This window comes from Gymnoscopelus microlampas (genome assembly GCF_963454915.1).
Source record: "Gymnoscopelus microlampas genome assembly, chromosome: 14".
In the NCBI taxonomy this organism is placed as follows: domain Eukaryota; kingdom Metazoa; phylum Chordata; class Actinopteri; order Myctophiformes; family Myctophidae; genus Gymnoscopelus; species Gymnoscopelus microlampas.
The window spans coordinates 50,742,299-50,767,719 of NC_139951.1; the positions used below are offsets into that span (position 1 = coordinate 50,742,299).

General features: G+C 39.8%; 1 protein-coding gene across 3 annotated transcripts in view; it reads left to right on the forward strand.

The window, feature by feature from the left end:
• Positions 1 to 25,421, forward strand: part of LOC311060728 (ribonuclease P protein subunit p30-like) — a 25,993-nt gene extending 572 nt beyond the window's left edge. Inside the window, exons 2-13 of one of the 3 annotated variants that reach the window (XR_014602305.1) lie at positions 581 to 648; positions 1,227 to 1,283; positions 2,676 to 2,741; positions 3,209 to 3,280; positions 6,468 to 6,557; positions 7,849 to 7,965; positions 16,226 to 16,255; positions 17,359 to 17,396; positions 18,597 to 18,676; positions 21,066 to 21,206; positions 23,367 to 24,221; positions 24,980 to 25,421. Coding sequence is in view for 2 of the 3 variants with exons in the window: in XM_084079031.1 (XP_083935157.1) it covers positions 581 to 648; positions 1,227 to 1,283; positions 2,676 to 2,741; positions 3,209 to 3,280; positions 6,468 to 6,557; positions 7,849 to 7,965; positions 16,226 to 16,255; positions 17,359 to 17,396; positions 18,597 to 18,676; positions 21,066 to 21,206; positions 23,367 to 23,452 (845 nt within the window). In the remaining variant the exon portion in view is untranslated. Of the gene's footprint in view, positions 1 to 580; positions 649 to 1,226; positions 1,284 to 2,675; positions 2,742 to 3,208; positions 3,281 to 6,467; positions 6,558 to 7,848; positions 7,966 to 16,225; positions 16,256 to 17,358; positions 17,397 to 18,596; positions 18,677 to 21,065; positions 21,207 to 23,366; positions 24,276 to 24,979 lie in introns of those variants that run through there. The other 2 variants (XM_084079031.1, XM_084079032.1) reach the window with 2 other exon arrangements.

Below are 25,421 nucleotides of genomic sequence, written 5' to 3' on the forward strand. Positions count from 1 at the left end.
AAAGCGTTTTAACTTGTAACATCCGTGGCCGTGAGGTAAACACTTTATATTGTAAATGTGAACGTTTATGTAGATGAACGGCTTGTAAATGTAAAAGATTCGCAAAACGGCAACAAGTGTTTCCATGACGCTTTGTGACAGACGAGCGTCATGTGAACCATCGCTAAGGCGTTTGGCCGCTCAGCGCTCACATCCGGTTTAGCGCCCGCCTACCGTTTCCGGTAACATAACACGTTTGTTTACATGCACGCAAACGGACCGTTTCCGTTTCCTCTCCGGACCGGATGTGCAACCTGCCGGGTGCTTTGGTCCCAGTTTAAAGAAGTAATGTTGACATGACGTCTGAGTACATTTACTTTCTGTACTTTATTACAATACATGATGTCTGAGTACATTTACTCTGCACTTTATTACAAGACATGTCTTTTACACTCAGAGTTACAGACCTGTACACACACACACACACACACACACACACACACACACACACACACACACACACACACACACACACACACACACACACACACACACACACACACACACACACACACACACTAAGCGTTGTGTATCATTCCAGTGGGATATTCCACAGTTGCCATCAACCATGTGTTTGAACCTCAACCTAAACAGAAGAAACAGAAACAGGTGATTTATTTATTTCATTTCATTTATTTTAAATAAAGATGAACCTTTTATCTCCATATTCTATATATATTCTATAAATGATCATACTACACCGTCAGATCTATGAGCTTGTAGATCTGCTACTTTTTGCTGTCTCCGCCAGGAGACTATGTTTTCGTTCTGGTCCGTCCGTGTGTCCACCGAGCTCTCATTGGTCAAGCTTCACGTGACACGTGACAATATGTTGAAAGGGTGTGCTTTGATTGGCTGGCGAGACGCATGACGAAATAGAGACCTATAAATAGGTGTGTCACTTCAGAAGATCATTTATATGTTTTGAAGTGAGGTAAGACAGGATTAATCAGGAACAGTACTGGCTCCGAGGAGCACAGTTTCTAGTTTAAAATGTATTTTAATCCTGAAAAGTAACAGTTGTTTTGAGTTGTTTCCACCAACAGAGACTATATCTATGTTTTTATATATTGTATCATTTATAAAACAATAAAACCTGATCTTTTCCCTTTCAATGATTCGAGAGGCCTGGTTGTAGTTCCTCATGCCGTCAGCAGGTGTCACTGTTTCTTCTTTCCTCTCGACAGGAGCCTCCCAAACCCACATGCATCTCTGAGCTGTTTGACAAGCTGCCAATCATACAGGTAGGCCTGTCAATCATACAGGTAGGCCTGTCAATCATACAGGTAGGCCTGTCAATCATACAGGTAGGCCTGTCAATCATACAGGTAGGCCTGTCAATCATACAGGTAGGCCTGTCAATCATACAGGTAGACCTGTCAATCATACAGGTAGGCCTGTCAATCATACAGGTAGGCCTGTCAATCATACAGGTAGACCTGTCAATCATACAGGTAGACCTGTCAATCATACAGGTAGACCTGTCAATCATACAGGTAGGCCTGTCAATCATACAGGTAGACCTGTCAATCATACAGGTAGGCCTGTCAATCATACAGGTAGACCTGTCAATCATACAGGTAGGCCTGTCAATCATACAGGTAGACCTGTCAATCATACAGGTAGGCCTGTCAATCATACAGGTAGACCTGTCAATCATACAGGTAGACCTGTCAATCATACAGGTAGGCCTGTCAATCATACAGGTAGGCCTGTCAATCATACAGGTAGACCTGTCAATCATACAGGTAGGCCTGTCAATCATCATGACATTTTATATATTGGATATATGTAGGTAATCGGCACCATCTGTAGGCTCTGGCACTTCTTGCTAATGTTTACCGAGTCGACTCGCACGACTTTGATCATCATGCTGTTGATTCTGATTCTGCTTAGAGTTCTCAAATTCTACCCGAACCCGACCGGGCCCGACCCGACATCTTCGGGCCGAGCCGGGCCTCAAAAGTATGCTAATTGGTCGGGCCGAGCCTCGGGCTCCATGAAAAAAAAAATATATATATATTTTTTTTAATGATTTTTTTAAAATAATAATAATAATAGATAAATACACATTCAGAACAGAAAAAAAAAAACGTATTTTTCCTCCCCTCGGGTTTTTTCGGGCTTTCGGGCCTAACATGATGGTAATAGTCGGGTTCGGGCCGAGCCTCGGGCCGGCCCAGTCGGGCCCAGTTAGGGCCGAGCCTTAATTTTCAGGCCCGTTGAGAACTCTTGCTGCACAGTGCAGGATCAATTTGACCGGCATGTCGGAATTTCTGGCACCGATCCAGCCGGTTTGACCTAAAACCGGCTTTTTTAATGGGACATTTGAACATTAACCCATTAAGACCGGGGAACTTATCTGTGTCACTTTAGATGTCTTTGGCTGTTAAACAATGTCTATGAGCTTGTAGATCTGCTATTTTTTTGAAAAATCGTGAAAGTTTGTGCAAATCTTTGAATATGTATAAGTTTTTAAAGGGATCATTTGTAACTCTAGTCTTTGCTTCTGGGGAGGGAGGGGGGAACAGTCCCCAGAGAAATGACTTAATAGAGCATCAACATTTACATTTTTGTTTTTGTTTTTATACATTTGTGTTTTTTATTATAATAATAATAATGTGTTATTGTTTCAGGGTAAATCCAGACCAATCAGAGTTCTGAACAGGCTGACGCTGAAAGCTTCAGACCCAGGACACTTTGTGAGTCCATCCTCCTTCCTATTGGTCCATCGTACTGTCAATCATCTGGTGTGTGTGTGTGTGTGTGTGTGTGTGTGTGTGTGTGTGTGTGTGTGTGTGTGTGTGTGTGTGTGTGTGTGTGTGTGTGTGTGTGTGTGTGTGTGTGTGTGACTTATTAAAAACCAAATGTCAGCATCATACATATATAGGTCATAAAGGTCAGGTTTAAGGGGTTTTAGAGTTATGTCTGATGTACACTTAGTGACACGCTGGTGTGTCGTCCTGCACCGGAAAATAGCAGATGTGAGCTTGTAGATCTGCTGTTTTCTGCCTGTAGGGTTATGGTTAAAAAGGGCAATACAGATACAATGGCATTCATAAAAACACTGTGTGTGTGTGTGTGTGTGTGTGTGTGTGTGTGTGTGTGTGTGTGTGTGTGTGTGTGTGTGTGTGTGTGTGTGTGTGTGTGTGTGTGTGTGTGTGTATAGAAGAACAGTGCTCCAGAGTACAGAGGGTTTGACCTCCTGGCCGTCCAGCCCTCCTCAGAGAAACTCTTCCATGTGAGTTATTACACATATGAGTTATTATACATATGAGTTATTATACATATGAGTTATTATACATATGAGTTATACATATGAGTTATTATACATATGAGTTATTATACATATGAGTTATTACACATATGAGTTATTATACATATGACTTATTATACATATGAGTTATTATACTTATGAGTTATTATACATATGAGTTATTACACATATGAGTTATTATACATATGAGTTATTACACATATGAGTTATTACACATATGAGTTATTATACATATGAGTTATTACACATATGAGTTATTACACATATGAGTTATTATACATATGACTTATTATACATATGAGTTATTATACTTATGAGTTATTATACATATGAGTTATTACACATATGAGTTATTACACATATGAGTTATTATACATATGAGTTATTATACATATGAGTTATTACACATATGAGTTATTACACATATGAGTTATTATACATATGAGTTATTATACATATGAGTTATTATACATATGAGTTATTACACATATGAGTTATTACACATATGAGTTATTACACATATGAGTTATTATACATATGAGTTATTACACATATGAGTTATTACACATATGAGTTATTATACATATGAGTTATTACACATATGAGTTATTATACATATGAGTTATTACACATATGAGTTATTACACATATGAGTTATTACACATATGAGTTATTACACATATGAGTTATTACACATATGAGTTATTGTACATATGAGTTATTATACATATGAGTTATTACACATATGAGTTATTACACATATGAGTTATTACACATATGAGTTATTATACATATGAGTTATTATACATATGAGTTATTATACATATGAGTTATTATACATATGAGTTATTGTACATATGAGTTATTATACATATGAGTTATTATACATATGAGTTATAATACATATGAGTTATTACACATATGAGTTATTACACATATGAGTTATTACACATATGAGTTATTATACATATGAGTTATTACACATATGAGTTATTACACATATGAGTTATTACACATATGAGTTATTGTACATATGAGTTATTGTACATATGAGTTATTGTACATATGAGTTATTACACATATGAGTTATTATACATATGAGTTATTATACATATGAGTTATTACACATATGAGTTATAATACATATGAGTTATTATACATATGAGTTATAATACATATGAGTTATTACACATATGAGTTATTACACATATGAGTTATTACACATATGAGTTATTACACATGAGTTATTATACATATGAGTTATTATACATATGAGTTATTACACATATGACTTATTATACATATGAGTTATTATACATATGAGTTATTACACATATGAGTTATTATACATATGACTTATTATACATATGAGTTATTACACATATGAGTTATTACACATATGAGTTATTACACATATGAGTTATTACACATGAGTTATTATACATATGAGTTATTACACATATGAGTTATTACACATATGAGTTATTATACATATGACTTATTATACATATGAGTTATTGTACATATGAGTTATTACACATATGAGTTATTACACATATGAGTTATTACACATGAGTTATTATACATATGAGTTATTACACATATGAGTTATTACACATATGAGTTATTACACATATGAGTTATTAATACACATGAGTTATTATACATATGAGTTATTATACATATGAGTTATTACACATATGAGTTATTACACATGAGTTATTATACATATGAGTTATTATACATATGAGTTATTACACATGAGTTATTATACATATGAGTTATTATACATATGAGTTATTACACATATGAGTTATTACACATATGAGTTATTATACATATGAGTTATTACACATATGAGTTATTACACATAATGAGTTATTGTCTCCACCAGGCCGAAAGGCATGACGAGAGAGTATGTTTTATTCCCCCGTCCGTCCGTGTGTTAGCAGCTAATCTCCGGCACCGTTGGCCCGGTCGCTGTGAAACTGTGCACACACACTCCCTGGATGCCAATTCAGACCCTCTGCCCCACATTATTTTTACATGGGCCTGTTATAGCGCCACCAGGAGGCCGATTTGTGCAAAACCCATTTTTTGACATTACTCCTACAGATTTGATCCAAACGTCATGCAAGTCGGTACACAGTATCTCTATAGTCATGTGATCAACACGGATCTGTCCGATTTCCCATATTCCATCCTGATTGGCTAAGGTTGCCTTCAAAAGTTTGCAGGATTGGTCCGTTTTGAACAAACTGCCTCAAACCATGAACACAGCTTGCGATTTCCGTGAAATTTCACATGCACATTCCCACTAGGCAGAGGAAGAAATGCCAGCCTTTTCACATTGGCCTGTTATAGCGCCACCAGCAGGTCTAATTTAGCAAAACACATTCTTGGAACAAAATGCCTCAAATCATGAATGCAGTGTCTGATTGCCGTGAACGACCTCAGAATAAATTACACCCTTTTCACATTGGCCAATAGAGGATATGCGTGTGACATCATCATCAAACCAGGAAGTTATGCAGGAATGCCTACTGAGTGTCAAAAAAATACTTTCTGGCCTTGACAGCCCATGCATCCAAACAGAAAAGTCATATCTGATTGCATTAAACAACATTAAACAATGTTAAACTCATTTTGCATGTTTCTTTGCCACTCGATTTGCCACTCGATGTGCCATTCACTTTAAGCATGCGCATATCCTCTATTATAGCGCCACCAGGAGGCCAGAATAACATACCTGATCTGGCAGAGACCTGTGCACTTTTTCTAGTTACATATTATTCACCTGGGCTATTCATCAGGGCTGTGTGTCCGTTACTCATTTAAGTTGCAGAGTAATTGTTGTGACACAAATAATTGTGGTTGACGATTTCATTGTGTTTCTGCTTTTGATCATTTGATCATTTCTGTTTGGTTTGTAGGCTTTGTGATCACAAGTTGCACTGGACAGATATGACTAATAACTTAAATATACAAGGACATTACTGACATGTAATAACTGTGTGTGTGTGTGTGTGTGTGTGTGTGTGTGTGTGTGTGTGTGTGTGTGTGTGTGTGTGTGTGTGTGTGTGTGTGTGTGTGTGTGTGTGTGTGTGTGTGTGTGTGTGTGTGTGTGTGTGTGTGTGTGTGTGTGGCGCAGGCAGCCTGTATGGAGTATTGTGTTGACATAGTGTGTGTGACGGTGACAGAGAAACTGCCTTTCTTCTTCAAGAGACCCTCTGTGAACGGGGTGAGACAAACACACACACACACACACACACACACACACACACACACAGGTGAGACACACAGGTGAGACACATTTGAGGAAAAACAAAAGATACAGTAGTGTAGTGCATTGGTTCTCAAAGTGGGGTCCGGGGACCCCCAGGGGTACTTGAGGGGGTTCCAGGGGGTCCCCAGCTAAATGATGGACAGGAACCAAATGGACCCTTATGGGTCTGTATTGTAACTCTGAGAGTGTACAAATGGAACCAAATGGACCCTAACGGGTCCATTTGGTTCCATTTGTACACTCTCAGAGTTAAGTTAACATTGATTTTACAACATGAATTGGGGTCCCAGAGATAGAAATGCCATTAAATGGGGGTCCGTAGCCCTAATGCATGTCAAACTGGGGGTCCTTAAAATGTATCTTTTCAAATGGGGGTCCGCGGGCTAATAAGTGTCCATTTGGGGGTCCTTGACATGAAAAAGTTTGAGAACCACTGGTGTAGTGAATGTCTGTTTACATTAAGTTAATGGAAAAAGATTCAGCCTGTAGACCTAACCCTACAGGGTGAACTTACTGTCAGCTACAGGTTACTGTTAGACCTAGAGACTTGACCACCATGCAGGATTAAGATTAAAATGTAACTTAGATATAATGTTATGTAGACAGATGTCAGGTCATTGTTGACCTGGTATCATAGTGTGTGTGTGTGTGTGTGTGTGTGTGTGTGTGTGTGTGTGTGTGTGTGTGTGTGTGTGTGTGTGTGTGTGTGTGTGTGTGTGTGTGTGTGTGTGTGTGTGTGTGTGTGTGTGTGTGTGTGTGTGTGTGTGTATAGTTTCAATGTACAGATTATTTATGTTTTGGATATTCTACTGTTTTGATAGATAGGTTCTTGGTTTACTTATGATCCTAGATTACTATTTCTATACATTTGATGTATTACTTTGTGTTTTCCTTATTTTTACTGTAAATCGCTCTGGATTAAATGCCCTACGGCCCCCCTAGGCGCGCACGGGCCTCTAGTGAGGGCTGGCTTATTTTGGGGTTACAAAATTGTGGGATAAAAAAAAAAAAAAAAAAAAACATTGCGGACCCCCTTGTCTGCACTGTCTTGTCTGCACAAATGATATATTATTACAGATGTTCGCTTTAAAACAAATAATTATATTCAAAGATTTGCACACATTTTCACGATTTTTCAACAGCAGATCTACAAGCTCATTATCTGCTATTTTTGAATAGCCTTTGCGGACAAGAGACGTTTCCATGTGAATTACATCTTCATCTGTGTGTGTGTGTGTGTGTGTAGGCTATAGACCGAGGCGTGGTCTTTGAGATCATCTATTGTGAAGCGATCAGAGATTCAACCATGAGGAGATACACCATCTCTAACTCTGTGTGTCTGAACGACAAGTGTCACGGAAAGGTACACACACACACACACACACACACACACACACACACACACACACACACACACACACACAGTAGTAGATGCACAGACCTGGTCAAACTCACACACACACAGTAGTAGATGCACAGACCTGGTCAAACTCAATACAGGAAGCATCGTCTCCTTCATAATGTGGCGACTGACAGTTATCACCAGGGCTGCACATAACACCCAAAATAAATAATGCACCACATCAGACGACGCGAGGCGCTTTTGCGTACGAAGAGCTGGGACAGGAATTTCCAAGCTTTTATTTTTTAGCAAAACTAAAAGATAAAAGCCTGGAGATCGAGACCAGGAATTTACTTCCTGAAGCCACACTCACAGGACGCATGCTGCACGTGATTGTGTGAGTGTCTGTCTCGCATCGCCTTGCTGCGTGCACGCAGCCAGCAGCGGCTGTTAGAGGCACTCGTCACCGATGATGAACGCACCGTGATGGTGCAAAATATGCCGTGAACGTCCCAATCTGGCGGATAAAAGCAGCGCAGCACAGGGCACCAACCTTGGGGGCTTCACCACAGAGGAAAAAAACGGCGAAAATCGGTAGAATTTGCAAGCAGAGCGTCCTTTTTTTTTCTTTTTCCCTCGCGCAGCTGCACCCCCCCCCCCCCACCCCCCCGTTGACAAAACGGGACGGGACAATTTATTTGTTGCACACCAAGTCACATCTCCAGGTGCTCTTCTGAGTACTAGACCAAAAAAGTTATGTGCACCCCTGGTTATCACACTGAACACAATGTAGCCAATGTCTGATCAGCTCTGTGCTTATTGGGCATTACTGTAATCTGCAGACCTCTCACAACTGATGTATGAACATTACAGAGGCTTCAACATATGAACACAAGCAGTTTACATCTGTAACCAAGCTGTAGAATAACATCCTTAAAGGAGGAGTTCACCCAAAAAATGACTTATTTTATATCAATTGCACACCCCGCGAAGGCTTGAATTCATGGATTAATTTTTGTTTTTGTGGCATTCCTAAGCCAATAATTTGATGACCGTGTGTATTTCCGGTAGGAGACACAAATAATCTACTTTGTGTCTCCTACCGGATACATTAGCTGATAGGAGATGGGAATCAACTCATTAGCTTAGGAATGCAACAAAAACAAATCCATTAATTCAAGGCTTCATGGGGTGTGCAATTGATAGAAAATAAGTCATTTTTTGGGTGAACTCTTCCTTTAAGACGTTGGTACTTTAGCATCTTAGTAAGGAATGCCTCTTCCAGGCTGTGGTCAAATGTACATCCTACTTCTCTACTGTCCTCATAATATTATTATTATATAAGATGGTCACTTCTCTACTGTCCTCATCATCAACAACAACATCATCTGGTGTATTATCTGTAACATCTGAAAAGGCATCATTTTCATTATTGCTCATGAACATGACAGTTGAAACACAAGAGTGTTTAAATATATTTTAGCAGATGATGAAACATATGAACTTATGTCCTTAACTAATAGATCAACAATGATGTCATGCCTAGTGATGTACATTCCCTCACTCACTCCCTCATTCACTGCATAATGTCTGTTTGGTTGTAATATTGTGTGAGAGACGGTGTGATCTGCATCAGGAAGGCCAGCTCGCTTTCCTTGTAGTTTTAAACCAGTCCAGTGTTGTTGTTTGTTCTGCTGTTGTAACATTACAAGGTAACTGGTGATAAATTATGTTCTATATGAATAACAGTAACCGTGGTCATTTAGATTCCATAGAAGCCAGCATGCCTTCTATGGAAACATGTTGCGCAGCAAAAACAGCCGATCTACAAGCTCTCAATGCGTCTGCGACGCATTGAGAGCTTGTAGAACGGCTGTTTTCGGTCATTATTTTAAGATTAGAGCATTTGAAGTGGTCAAAACAAGCAACATGTTTAGAAACATCTTCCATAAAATCTTAATTGTCTCAGATATTTCATTTAAAAGCAAAGGTTTAAAAGCCTTAATCTGTGATTTCTTCCCCTGGTTGGCAGTATGTAGAACAGCAGGAACACAATGATGACTAAAGAACATCATCACTTTACATATTGTGTTGATTGTTTAGGAAATAAAGTGCTAGTGTTGGGCGGGCTCCTTTCGTAATTTTTCACAAAATAATGGCACATTAAAACGTGGTCATACAAACCCCTTTGTATGAGGAACCCTTACTGAGATCAAACAGTTGGTAATAATGTCCTCAGAAACTGCTACAGTGTCCGAGTCAAGTCGAACCCAGTGTAGGGATACTCCAGTTCTCACACAGAGAGAGGTCATTGAGTTCAATCTGACGACACCCCGAACCCAGCAGCATGCGAGTCCATTTTAAGGCTTTATTCTGAACCTCAGGACACTTGGCTCGCCCTCTCTTGCCATCAGAGGCACTTTACGCTGTTTCATGTCTAGAAACAGAGAAGATCTAGCAAGTTCCCTGACAGTCTGGTCATCATTGTTCAGCATGTTTATCAAGTGAGCCAGCCTTGTGGCGTTATAAATCCACTCCACGTTAGGGACACCAAACCCACCTCCTTGTTTGGACTGGAAAATAATGTCTCTGGTGGAGTGGGTGTTGAGTCTGAACCACTTCCTCACAAAATGAACTATTTAGTCATTTAGTTCATTGGTTCTCAAAGTGGGGTCCGGGGACCCCCAGGGGTACTGGAGGGGGTTCCAGGGGGTACCCAGCTAAATGATGGACAGGAACCAAATGGACCCTTATGGGTCTGTAACTCTGAGTGTACAAATGGAACCAAATGGACCCTAACGGGTCCATTTGGTTCCATTTGTACACTCTCAGAGTTACATTAACATTGATTTTACAATATGAATTGGGGTCCCAGAGGTATAAATGCCATTAAATGGGGGTCCGTAGCCCTAATGCATGTCAAACTGGGGGTCCTTGAAATTGAAATGGTTGAGAATCACTGCAAGAGAGCTGTAAAAATCTTCTCTTATGGGGGTCCCTGGCATATCTTTTCAAATGGGGGTCCGTGGGGTAATAAGTGTCAATTTAGGGGTCCTTGATATGAAAAAGTTTGAGAACCACTGATTTAGTTCACTAAGTGTTTTGCATGCCAGGTGAATGTTAGAGAAGAGGTGTTGAACTCTAGACAGGGCAACCTGCCTAGAGTATTATATAATTGTATAATTATACAATAAGTATTGTATAGTATAGTAGTATAAACAATAGTATTGCACAGAATAGAGTAATAGCCTCCGTCCTGCTTCATTGGCAGTGGTGAAGCATCCATCAGGTTCAGCCTAGCTGAACCTGATGGTTCAGCTAGGCTGAACCATCAGGTTCCATTCCCTTCTTTCCATTCCCCTGCTATGTTAAATCTATGACCTATGTGTAAGTCTCATTCATCTGCTATAAATCTATGACCTATAGGTAGGTGTGAGTCTCATGCAGGTCAGACACACCAATAGGTTCTGAGTTGATGGTAAACTGAACTCAGGTCTTCTGTCAGCCTTAGATGTTTTCCAGTGGTTTCCACCACTACGTCTCTGGTAAAGAGCAGCACACTTAGACTGTTTTGATTGATTGATTTATTTATTGACAATATGAACATAACACAACCATGTACAATATGATAGGGAATAGTCAAAAGGATAAACGCAAGAAAGCCAGGAGCTTATTTCCATCGTGGTCCTGTTGATGTTGGTGTGGGTGCGTGTGTGCGTGCGCGTGAGTGTGTGTGCGGGGGGGGGGGGGGGGGGGGGGGTACGAACCCTATTAAACAATGTACCTTTAGGTTGTGCTGGTAATGAGCCATCTCTTAACACATTCCACGCCAGAGTTTAATGTCATAATGTACTCACCAGTGCCAGCGATTTATTGTTGTCTTTTTTTACGTCGCCACAGACCTCGCTAAATACCTGATCACGCGTTAAACTGTTTGTAGACACACGGGTAGCTGTGTGAGTGGCCCAGAGAAGACATCTTCAATCGGCGACATTCCATTTTGCAGTAGTCGCAGTTTCTGTTAAACAGCGTTCAGCGCGGAGACAAACAACACCGAGATAATGGCGGATTATGGGAAGCGGCGGGTGGGAACGAAAATCTTCGATTGACATTAACTTCCGTTTCCGGTGTGCTACAATGAAATGTGTCACTGCGAGAAAAAAAGAAAGAAAAAAAGACCACTTCACATAGATTTACGCGACTGGCACGCTGCGCAATTATTTAGGTTCACGTAGAACTACGCCTGTAAGAGCCATTTGAGCCCTTTTGTTTCTAAATTGATGATGTCACCACAGGGCTTGGTCAAGGCCAAGGTTGCCAGGGTTACAGGGTATTTAACCCTGTCTGTAATCAAGGGCAGGTGTTGCTGATAGGAGGCAAACAGTTTTTTGACTGTGTTTAGGAGGGCTGTTGGTTTATCCACCCTATGTTTAACTGTTATGTTTAATTGTATTTATTATTTGTAGGCTGGAGTGATTGGCACAAAAGCTATAAGAATAAAAGCATTTATATATGAATTTTACGTACGGTTTGGACTTCAGTCTTTTTATCACACGTCGAAACAACCCTAGCTGTCTGTCGGCAACCAGTAGTGCCTAAAAGTATAGGACTTTAGACACTACAACGCCATTGGCACGCAATGTGTTAAGAGAGGACTTGAAACCAGCCATGGAGCGAGTGGTCTTGATGCTCGTGGGTAGCTCGTTCCATGCAGTGTACAGGAATGACCTTTGGCCCATGCAACTGCTGAATAGATGAGGCACAACATTAGTGGAGCGTCCTCTGGTTGAGTACCTACTCATGTACTGTGTTGACCTCATGTAGGTATTTAGGTGCAGCATTATTTATGATCCTGTGAACCATACACATTTATATTTAAATGACTCTTTCCTCGACTTTGAGCCACTTAAGGCTGTTGAAATGGGCCGGCAGAAGGTGAGTTCTGGGATGTAACTTGTGGATCAGTCTAACTCATTTGTTTTGCGAGGTCTGGAGCTTTTTCTTGAGGATCTTTGGGATGTTGCAGTACCAGGATGTGCATGCATAGTTGAAATGGCATTGTACCAATGCCCCTGCCAGCATTATTAGTGCATTTTGGTCTATGAAGGCCGATTTTCTAGCAAGGAATTTTATCCTCTGGTTTACCTTCATCATAACTTTCAGTTAGAGATGCTCCGATTACGATTTTTGGGACCAATCACTGAAAACAGTTATCTGCTGATCCCGATAATACCGATCACAGCGTCAAATCCATAAATTCTTCTATTTATTCTGTTAATGTAGCAGCATTTATATATTTGATGATTCTTCTTACACAACATTGAGATTGCAGATTATAAAAATGAGGAGATGAGAAAGTATCATGAATTGACAACCGTTTTATTGCAGGCTGAGGCAACGGGCAATATTTCAGTTCACACTAGAGACTAGAGACACAACTTGGAGCTTTACAGTAAACTGTAGCTTTCCTTTGGTAAAATAAAAACCTCCCATATTCCATCCTCATTGGTTAAGGTTGCCTTCCAAAGTTTGCAGGATTGGTCCGTTTTGAACAAACTGCTTCAAACTATGCACGCAGCTTGCGATTTCCGTGAAATTTCACAAACACATTCCCACTAGGCCGAGGAAGAAATGCCACCCTTTTCACATTGGCCTGTTATAGCGCCACCAGCAGGTCTAATTTAGCAAAACACATTTTTGGAACAAAATGCCTCAAAAATCATGAATGTAGTGTCTGATTGCCGTGAAAGACCTAAGAATAAATGGCACCCTTTTCACATTGGCCTATTATAGCGCCACCAGGAGGCCACAATAACATACCTGACCTGGCGGAGACCTGTGCTCCGAGGAGCACTTTTTCTAGTTTCAGCTGAGGTAGTTTATCTCTGTCTGTAGGCCTATCTAGTAGTATCTATTTATTTCAGCTGAGGTAGTTTTTGTGGCCTTTAGAGAGTAGGGAGAGAGCCATGGGCAATAAGGTGCACAGTAAATACAAAAGAAAAAAAAAACATTGCAGCTCTATCTGTAGGCCTGGATAATGGCTATATCTCCTGTAATTATCTCAGCTGAGGCATTTCTTATGACTTTTAGAAAGATAGGGAGAAGGGGGGGTTGGAGTTCAGACACAAAGCTTACTTCTTCTGATGAAGCAGCATGAATGGCAGATTTACCTTGGTAAATACAAGCATCTCAGCATTTTTGGGAGTTAACCTGTTCCTCTTCTCATCTACAATAAGTCCTGTTGTACTGAAAAGACACTCACTATCTACGCTAGTGCAAGCTGCACAGAGATAGGATGGTGCTGCTTGTGAGAGAGCAGGGAAGAGGCCTTTATTGGCCTCATAAAAAGCAAGTGGCTGTTCGTTGTCTGGGATAACTGTCTCTGATAGACACAGAGTTATCTCAGATGATGTTGCGTTGTCAGCAGCTTCATGTTGCCCATCTTCAGCCAACAGTTCAGCATACATAGCATGTAAGCCAGTGTGTGGTACCTTCTGTGGGGGCTCAGCGTCTGAGCCACTCGCTGATGAACTCTCCTCACCAGTGTGTTGCTCCTCTGCAGTGTCCAGGAGGACGTCAGAAAGCAGCGTATCTGTAGCTTGAGGGCGGCGTGGAAACATGTGTCTTTATACCTATCAGAACAAAACAAAATGAAACATTCATTATTAATTCATCATGATGGACTTCAAATGTCAATCTTAACTCATGTTTTGATGAGTCATGGGCTTGCCTGGCCTCATAGCATAGTCCAAATGTGTTTTCATTCTATAGTTTATATTAAGTACTCATTTGTATATCACATTTAGGTGAATTTGAGTGAAATGCAAACCATCCTATCCTACACTACAGGATAGCACAACTCAACACTATTGTTCAATGTTATCTTTAAGCATAGCCTCTTTTATCAATCATTTAGGCCAAAGCTACTAGATAATCATAATAATAATAAATGTCTCTCTTCCCACTCTCTCTCTCTCTCTCTCTCACACACACACACACACACACACACACACACACACACACACACACACACACACACACACACACACACACACACACACACACACACACACACACACAGAGGAATGTGACGTTCTCACCTTGGATCTAGGGCTGTAGTGAGGGTGTACAGACGCTCTGATTCAAGGCCACTGAATCTCTTCTTCACAGCTTTGGTTGTTTTCACACCATGGTCAGTCTCTTGTGTTTTCTCCAGAAGACGAATTAAAGCTCTGACGGATGGAATAACATCTGCAGCTGATGCAGTTGATTTGCTTATCTTTTTTGTGAGCTCGTCAAAGGGGTCAAGCATTGAAATCATATTTTCTACCAATTTCCACTGGCTGGTGGTGAACCCGGCTGGCAAATCATAGTCAGCTGCATAAGAACATAGTGTAGGGCACGTTTCTGTTCCAGTAAACGTTTTAGCATAGCAACAGTACTGTTCCACCGGGTGGGGACGTCCTGCTGTAGCCGTTTGAGTTGATATTCCGTGCCGTTAATTTCTTTCTGAATATGGAACAGTCTGGAGTAGGCAAGATTGGAATGTTTAAAACAACCGACGATGTGTCGCCCAATTGCGATGACATCAGTGATGGCACGTTCACAGAGAGCTGGAGTGTGTGAGCCATGCACGGGAGATTTGGGAAACCTGCATCCCTCATAGCCTTCTCCATATTCCTAGCATTATCCCGTAAAATGACACTGGCACTTTAGGGTTTAGGGTGTGTTTTGTTTTTTTAACTTCTTATTGCATCCTAACTGTCTATTATTTGTGTTTTCTGTAATCTTTTGGGTGAAGAACTCCTTCCTTCTTGTCCTAATCGTTCGTTGGACCTTGTTTCTTAATGTTTTCATATTTAGTAAACAGATGCTCATCCTTGGATGTACTTTCTAAAAGTGTCATCTCTTAGGCTAGTAGCTTTTAAAGTATCTGCATTAAACATGGCTCAGTTCTAAGCTTTAATCCTCATAGTTTTTTCTGGAGCATGTTTGTCAACAGTGGGTAAAAAAAGATGATTTAAAAAGGTCCTTATCTGCTTCTGTACGTTTAGCCTCTAGACCGGACCAGTCTAGACATGAGTTCTAGAGAGCATTATTCTAAATATCACTGAGATGCTGTACGTCATCCTCATGGGAAACACACACACACACACACACACACACACACACACACACACACACACACACACACACACACACACACACACACACACACACACACAGCTATAAGTGATACAATAAACCATAAAGATACATTTGTTTTGTTTTTCTCCCTCAGAATATTATCATCTCCAGTGGAGCAAAGGAGGTCTGTCTGTCTGTCTGTCTGTCTGTCTGTCTGTCTGTCTGTCTGTCTGTCTGTCTGTCTGCCTGCCTGTGTGCCTGCCTGCCTGTCTGCCTGTCTGTCTGTCTGTCTGTCCATTGACTCATGGTCAGATATTACTCAACTACAAGTGAAAGTTGTGTCTAATGTGTAATACAGTTACTGTAGTACTCACTGTTAAAGGTAGGGTATGTGATTTTCTTTGGTTAAAATAAGTGTTAAATAGCTCTATATTGTGATAGTACTCATTGCTATAGAGTGTTTGTTCAGTAAAAGGAGTCTCCTTGTCTCTCCAGCTCTTTATTAAACAGAAAATGCATTTTCGTTTCAGTTTCAGTTTCATTTCCAATTTTATCCAATCAGGATAGAGAACTCAATCAGGATATAGATTAAACAAGTGAAATGTGAAGTGATGACACTAAGAAATGAGCAGACAAAATTGGAACTGGAACACTATACAAATTAAGCTTAAAAACTGGTACTTTCTCCTTATTGGCTGAGATTTTGACACCTACCAAAAAATGTATTTTCTGTTCATTAAAGAGCTGGAGAGACAGGGAGACATCTGTTACTGAACAAACACTCTATAGCAATGATTACTATCAGAATATAGTGCTTTAACCTTTTAACAAAATACTTTTTGTTTTAACCAAAAAATATCACTTACCCTACCTTTAAACATACTGGAGTATTCAACCCCACAAAAACAGAAGATAAAAGTGTAATAATAATGTTTGATCTTGTTACAGCTCTGCTATATTCACTATAATAGATATAGGGCTTAAAGGGACATTACACTTTCAACTCCAATTAAAATGGAGTTTAAATTACAATGGGTTTGTATAGGAAGGGGGCGTGTCTGATAAAATGAATATCAAATATGTAAATATTGAATCCAGACACTTCTTCCTAGAAATGTAACTACAGTACTAAAATGAGTCTAAAGTACAATATGTGTCTTTGTAATGTAGTCAGTGAAAGTCATAAGTATCTAAAAACACGAATACTCAAAAGAATGTGAAGTAAATGTACTTAGTTATCGTCCACATTTGAAGTGTTTGTTTAATTGTGTCGTCTCCTCTCCTCAGCCAATGGACATGAGAGGACCCTATGACATCACCAACCTGTATCCTTATATGGCACTGGTTCCTCCCAACCATATTTACATCATTATTATACATATTATTATAATTATATATTACATACATCTACAGTTGATTTAGTCTACTAATGCCTTGATGCGTTGTAATGGATGATTTTACACTTAGTTGGCCGATTACAAATATCAGATTTACAAGCTCACAATGTGTCGCACTGGGACACATTGTGAGCTTGTAAATCTGATATTTTAAAGGACTTGTCTTTTAGTTCTAGTAGATCTCTTCTCCTCTAGTCCAATTATATGAAGATAATATTTTAATGAGCATTAGTGAGGACCAATTATATGCAGATAAGGTTGAAAATGGGTGAATTGCTCCTTTAACCACTTGCACGTACACTGTTGTTTTTAAATAGCTGAACTAGCAGATCTACAAGCTCACAACTCATTGACCTGCGACACGTTGTGAGCTTGTAGATCTACTATTTTATCTATTTCTGAGCGAGACTGTTTGGAGAAGTAGAGCTTTAATTTACATTAATACGTATACACATCTTTAACCCCTCGTTGTTCAGAGGGTGGTTGTTACATTAATAAGTATAAACATGGTTAATGTGTCTTTAACCCCTCGTTGTTCAGAGGGTTATAAACATGGTTAATGTGTCTTTAACCCCTCGTTGTTCAGAGGGTTGTAAACATGGTTAATGTGTCTTTAACCCCTCGTTGTTCAGAGGGTTATAAACATGGTTAATGTGTCTTTAACCCCTCGTTGTTCAGAGGGTGGTTGTTACATTAATAAGTATAAACATGGTTAATGTGTCTTTAACCCCTCGTTGTTCAGAGGGTGGTTGTTACATTAATAAGTATAAACATGTTTAATGTGTCTTTAACCCCTCGTTGCTCAGAGGGTTATAAACATGTTTAATGTGTCTTTAACCCCTCGTTGCTCAGAGGGTTATAAACATGGTTAATGTGTCTTTAACCCCTCGTTGCTCAGAGGGTTATAAACATGGTTAATGTGTCTTTAACCCCTCGTTGCTCAGAGGGTTATAAACATGGTTAATGTGTCTTTAACCCCTCGTTGCTCAGAGGGTTATAAACATGGTTAATGTGTCTTTAACCCCTCGTTGCTCAGAGGGTTATAAACATGGTTAATGTGTCTTTAACCCCTCGTTGTTCAGAGGGTTATAAACATGGTTAATGTGTCTTTAACCCCTCGTTGCTCAGAGGGTTGCTGTTCGGTCTGTCTGAATCCGACGCCAAAGACGCTGTTTCTGCCACCTGTCGATCTGTCCTGATGCATGCTGGTAAGCCTGTCTGTCTGACATACCTGTCTGTCTGTCTGTCTGTCTGTCTGTCTGACATACCTCTCTGTCTGTCTGTCTGACATACCTGTCTGTCTGTCGTACCTGTCTATCTGTCCTGATGCATGTGTTATATAAATGGATACTTTGTAACAAAACCAACATGCATCCAAAAAACACACTTTGACCATTTGATAATAATAATAACTAGAAAAAGTGCTCCTCGGAGCACAACTCTCCGCTGTTGGGAATGTTGGGAATGTTCTATCTGTATAAGTGTCCTATCCCTCCTGTCTGTATAAGTGTCCTATCCCTCCTGTCTGTATAAGTGTCCTATCCGTCCTGTCTATGTAAGTGTCCTATCCGTCCTGTCTGTGTAAGTGTCCTATCCAATTGTTACAGTATCCGCCATTTCTCAACCATTTCGTGATTGTTCCTGTCTTACCTCACTCTTACCAGACTTGTGTTGGGAATGTTGGGAATGTTCTAATTCTTATGTTCTAACTGTCCTATCCATCCTGTCTGTATAAGTGTCCTATCCATCCTGTCTGTATAAGTGTCCGATCCGTCCTGTCTGTATAAGTGTCCTATCCGTCTGTATAAGTGTCCTATCCGTCTTGTCTGTATAAGTGTCCTATCCGTCCTGTCTGTATAAGTGTCCTATCCGTCTTGTCTGTATAAGTGTCCTATCCGTCCTGTCTGTATAAGTGTCCTATCCGTCCTGTCTGTATAAGTGTCCTATCCCTCCTGTCTGTATAAGTGTCCTATCCGTCCTGTCTGTGTACTGTAAGTGTCCTATCCGTCTGTGTAAGTGTCATATCCCTCCTGTCTATATAAGTGTCCTATCTGTCCTATTTGCCAATTATGTATCAGCCATGCAGCCATTTCGTGATGGTTCCTGTCTTACCTCACTTTGACAGTGGCAAAGACACTGCCAAAGTGATGCCATGTATTTATACAATATTTCACCGTATTGTCACGTGTCACGTGAGGCTTGACCAATCGGTGTGTCATATTTAGAAAGTGAAAACAAAACTCTCCTACGGAGAGTAATAATTAAAGGGGTATTTCACTTAAAAAAAAAATGTTTGGTCATTTTATCATCTACTCAGGCTTTAGTGAGCCCTCCAGACAGTTTTTAAGTTACTTTATTCAGTATTTAGATATATTTGATATTCATTTTATCAGACACGCCCCCTTCCTATACAAACACTTCCTACAGATTCATCAGAAACACCCGTCCTTGGTTCTGGTGACTCACCCTGCCCTCCTAATACTATATACTATATATATATTATATACTGTAATATAATACCTGGGGGGCGTGTTTTTTCAATTACCTTTTTCATTTATTTATTGTATTTTCCCATTTTTTTCTTTTTAAATAAATGAAAAAAGTAATTGACTTTTCACATATTAGAATGATAATATGAGTCACCAGAACCAAGGACGGTGTTTGTGATGAATGTAATCTAATATCTAAATACTGAATCAAGCAACTTAAAAACTGTCCTGCGGGGGGACTCCTAAATGCCTGAGTAGACCTGACATAGACCTGACTGTTTTATTACTAGCAGGCTTGACTACTGCAATGCTCTCCTGTCTGGTCTCCCCAAAAAAGCAGTCAGTCGGTTGCAGCTCGTTCAGAACACAGCTGCACGTGTGCTGACAAAGACCAGACGGAGAGACACACATTACACCTGTTTTAAAATCCCTCCACTGGCTGCCTGTTAGTTTTACAATTGATTTTAAGATCCTTTTACTGGTTTTTAAATCATTACATGGAGGTGCTCCGGCCTACCTGTCTGAGATGGTTTCCTGGTATGATCCCAGCAGAACCCTTAGGTCCTCTGGCACCGGTCTCCTAGATGTTCTGGAGGCTAGCTCAAAACGGCATGGGGAAGCAGCTTTTTGCTACTATGGTCCTAGCCTCTGGAACAGCCTGCCTGAGGCCCTGCGGCTCACCCAATCAGTCGACATTTTTAAAAGAAATCTTAAGACACACCTGTTTAGTATTGCTTTTACCTAGGTGTCCTATGTGTACACATATATATCTGTTATGCTTTGCTTTACTATTATTATTGTTTATTCATTTCTTGTTTTTCCTAGTCTTATTCTAAATGTTTTCTTTTTCCTTTTTATTGCTGTTTTCCTCCGGGGTTTTTTAAATCTTTATTTTTAAACCTATTCTGTGAAGCACATTGAACTGCACTTGATGTATGAAACGTGCTCTATAAATAAACTTTGATTGATTGATTGATTGATAAAATGACCCAACGTTTTTTTGAAAGTGAAATATCCCTTTAAGCCCTGATAAAATACCATCATTAAGCCTGACAGTGCCATCTAGTGGATGCATGAATAATGCATCTCTGTGCTGTGTGTTTTTCAGAGACCAGGAAAGCAGCGTCTGGCATCGTTTACACTGTGGAGACCCCTCTAAAAACTACAAAACAACATGGAGACACCCCTCTGAAAACTACAAAACAACATGGAGACACCCCTCTGAAAACTACAAAACAACATGGAGACGGTGAGGAAAACTACAAAACCCACAAAAACCAACAAACCCACAAAACCAAACCAGGGGTCCTCAGCAAAATGTGTTAATACAGGTCTTAATGTGTTAATACAGCCTCACAATCATTTTAACCACTTCATCCATTTATACGTTGGCTGGTGTTATAGTATATAGTAGTATATATATAAATAATAGCCCCAGACACAGGCTGACTTACAAAACGTTTGAAAGTCTTGTTCTCACTCTTTCACACCCAAGCTGGAAATCATTACAGCCTTTATTATTTGTTACAGTGTACCTCCTGGGGCCTACACTGAATTTCTATCTGAATTTATTCTCAGAGTTTCTATCACGTCTAGTCCTAGACTCTGATAGAATCATTTTGTGTGCTGACATGTGGATGTAGTAACCGATAGCCTCAGTAAAGCGTTTATTACATTAATTGAGTCAATCGGTTTCTCTCAGTGTGTAGATAAACCTACTCACAAGTTCAAACATACCCTCGACCTTGTTTTGGTCTATGGTATTGAAATTGAACATCTCATAGTCTTCCCATATAATGAGAACCTCTCCGACCACTATTTAATAACTTTTGATTTTACATTAATTGATTACTCACCATTGGACAAAAAATGTCTTTGGTAGAAATCTATCTGATAGTGCTGTGGGCAAATTTAAGGAAGCAATACCATCAACTCAGTATATTCCAACACAATTGAAGATCTCTATACTTATAGCCCCTCTCAGGTCGATCACCTTGTTGATAATGTCACAGGCTCCCTTCAGACAACGCTTGACTCTGTTGCTCCTTTAAGAAAGAGGGTAATAAAGCAACAGAGGCTAGCCCCATGGTATAACTCTGGAACTAGAAATCTCAAGCGAACGTCACGTAAGCTTGAAAGGATATGGCGTTCAACCAAACAGAAAGAATCCTGTATAGCCTGGCAGAACAGCCTTCAAATATATAGGAAGGCTCTCTGCAATGCCAGAGCCACCTATTATTCTTCTCTAATAGAGGAAAACAAAAACAACCATAGGTTCCTTTTTGACACTCTAGCCAAGCTGACAAAAAGTCATGACTCTACTGATCCACGTATACCTATATCCCTTAACAGCAATGATTTTATGTTTAAAAAAATCAATACTATCAGAGAATAGTAATAATTAATTATATATTTGATAATAAATTGGTAAAATCAGGTAAAAATATGAATTAAATAACCTAACCCTTACCCTAAAACCGAAATGAAGTAACCAACACACGAAAACAAACTTAACAAAATCCGCCCCAAAAAACAAAATTCCAAAAATAGCAGATCTACAAGCTCATAGCGCGGCACTCGGTCCCGCACTATGAGCTTGTAGATCTGCTATTTTTGAATAGCCAAAGTGTAAAATAAGGGGTATAGTCCACCCCCCCCCCCCCCCCACACTTTCTGAGAGCCTGTGACGTCCCTGTAGACGCTGGACAAAGCCGGACGCACCACGGTGGATTCGAACCCACAGCCTCCGTGGGGGTGGGCAGTGACTTTACCACTGAGCCACCCGAGCTCAAAATAGCTTAACACATTTACTGCCAGCGTTTAATCTCATAATGTACTCACCAGTGCCAGCCATTTATTGTTGTTTTTTTGTTTTTTTCATGTCGCCATAGACCTCGCTGAATCCGTTGAAAATGCGCGTTCATTTGGTTCTAAACACACACACAGGGGATCTGTGTGAAGCGAGCAGTGCAGACCGCTTCTCTTTGCCATCCGCCATCTTGAAGCTACAACGGTAAACGCTAAACAGTGATCAGCGAGGAGAAAAACAACAACGGAGATAATCGACTTTTCGAAGTTTCGTTCTAGACAGGAAACGGATACGATCGGAAAAAAAACGGAACCCGTATAATTCCGTTTCCGGTGGTGCTACCGGAAACGGAAGTGGATCGAAAATTTCAGAAAGTGCACTTTTTGTTCATTTGGAGGAAAACACCACTTGGCGTAGGTCTACGCGATTGGCACGTGGCGGCTTTAAATAGGTTCAGTGAACCTATTTAGGTGAGCAACTCAATGCAAGTGGATGGGAGGGGATTTCGGGTGTCGTCTCTATTATTTTTAACTCTATGGTCTATATCTATGGTCCTACCGCTGTCTGACAACGTCTGTCTTCTTCTCTCCTCTTGTCCAGAGACCATATCCACCTCAGAAGGAGCGGATGCGCCACCTGCTGCCAAGAAACCCAAACTACAGCAGGACGCCGTTCACTCTACCTGAGCTCAACACCACAGAGGGAGATAAATGAAGAGCATGTTTCACCCATTTATTATAAATGAAGAGCATGTTTCACCCATTTATTATGAATGAAGAGCATGTTTCACCCATTTATTATGAATGAAGAGCATGTTTCACCCATTTATTATGAATGAAGAGCATGTTTCACCCATTTATTACATTCACCCTGAGGTGTAGATATCATCATTTATTACATTCACTCTGAGGTGTAGATATTATCATTTATTACATTCACCCTGAGGTGTAGATATCATCATTTATTACATTCACTCTGAGGTGTAGATATTATCATTTATTACATTCACTCTGAGGTGTAGATATTATCATTTATTACATTCACCCTGAGGTGTAGATATCATCATTTATTACATTCACTCTGAGGTGTAGATATCATCATTTATTACATTCACCCTGAGGTGTAGATATTATCATTTATTACATTCACTCTGAGGTGTAGATATTATCATTTATTACATTCACCCTGAGGTGTAGATATTATCATTTATTACATTCACTCTGAGGTGTAGATATCATCATTTATTACATTCACCCTGAGGTGTAGATATTATCATTTATTACATTCACCCTGAGGTGTAGATATTATCATTTATTACATTCACTCTGAGGTGTTAGATATCACAATGACATTATTTTAGTTTCTGGTTCAGAGATGTCACTGAATCACATTTGTGAATGAATGAATGAATGAAAGAAATCTTTATTTTCGTGTCATGCCACCATTTTCAGTGGCGTGCACAGACATTTTGAGGGGCAGGTGCTCAAGTAAATTATACTTTTTTTTGTTGACTTGGTCTGCTCTTTTTTCCCTCTACACCTATACCTCTGCTGCGAGGCGTTGTGGGCTTGTAGATCTGCTATTTTTGGCTAAAGTTTTCCTCAGAAAAGGGATGCTAGGTTTCGAGTGGTTATGGTAAAAAGAAAAATCATATCACATAAAGATTTGGCGGACCCCCTGTAGTAACTCTGAGGGCCCCCTAGGGGTCCCGGACCCCCTGTTGAAGACCCCTGCTGTAAACTGAAAAACTTTTTTCAAACTTTTTTCAAAAGGGCACTTACAAAAGACAGGTTCTCTAGCGCCACCTAGAGTCTATCTGTGCACGTCCCTGACCATTTTGGCCCATAATCCCATATCGTCTCCTTGCTAAACTAATGGTCTGTCTTTTTCAGGCAAAATAAAAAACTGATCCAAAACCAAACTATATGATATTTCTTAATAGTTTCACCCAAACGTTTATAAAAAATTATGACTATTAAAATTGACTGTCAGTTATGTAACATAAGGGACTTATGGGATTTATATAGGTTTAAATAGGATTCAATCAGTTTTAGGCACAAAAAAAATCAAAAGAAATGCCTAAATCAATAAATAATTTGGCATATGTCACAAAACCATGTGACTTAGGACAAATTGTTCTATTATTATGTTTTATTACCAGAGGTAATGTTTTATTACCATGAGGAGCTGACTTAGGCCATTAGTTTAGCAAGGTGACCATGTGGGATTCTATGACACATTACACAGAGAGAAAACGAGTAGCAGTCCTTCCTGTTCATATTACATATTATTAAATAAAACATGCGTACAGTACCTATATGAACAGAAGAAGAACAAATAAGACATGTAAATGGTCCTCCTCCTCATTGGCCAGGCCTTGTCAACAAATGAAGAAAATGTCATGTTGACAGAGTTTCAGTCCCCCCCCCCCCCCAAATTAACCCTTTAAGACCGGGAACGCATCCGTGTGTCTTTTTAACATTTCTTTGTGCTATTAGAAAAATAGCAGATCTAGATCTGCTATTTTTTGAAAAATTATGATTTTTGATCTCAAAATATGTTGTTCCAGGGACCCCCCCCATCTCATATGTTGTTCCAGGAACCCCCACACAGATGCGTTAGTCCGTGGACCCCCATCTGAACACACGTGAACCC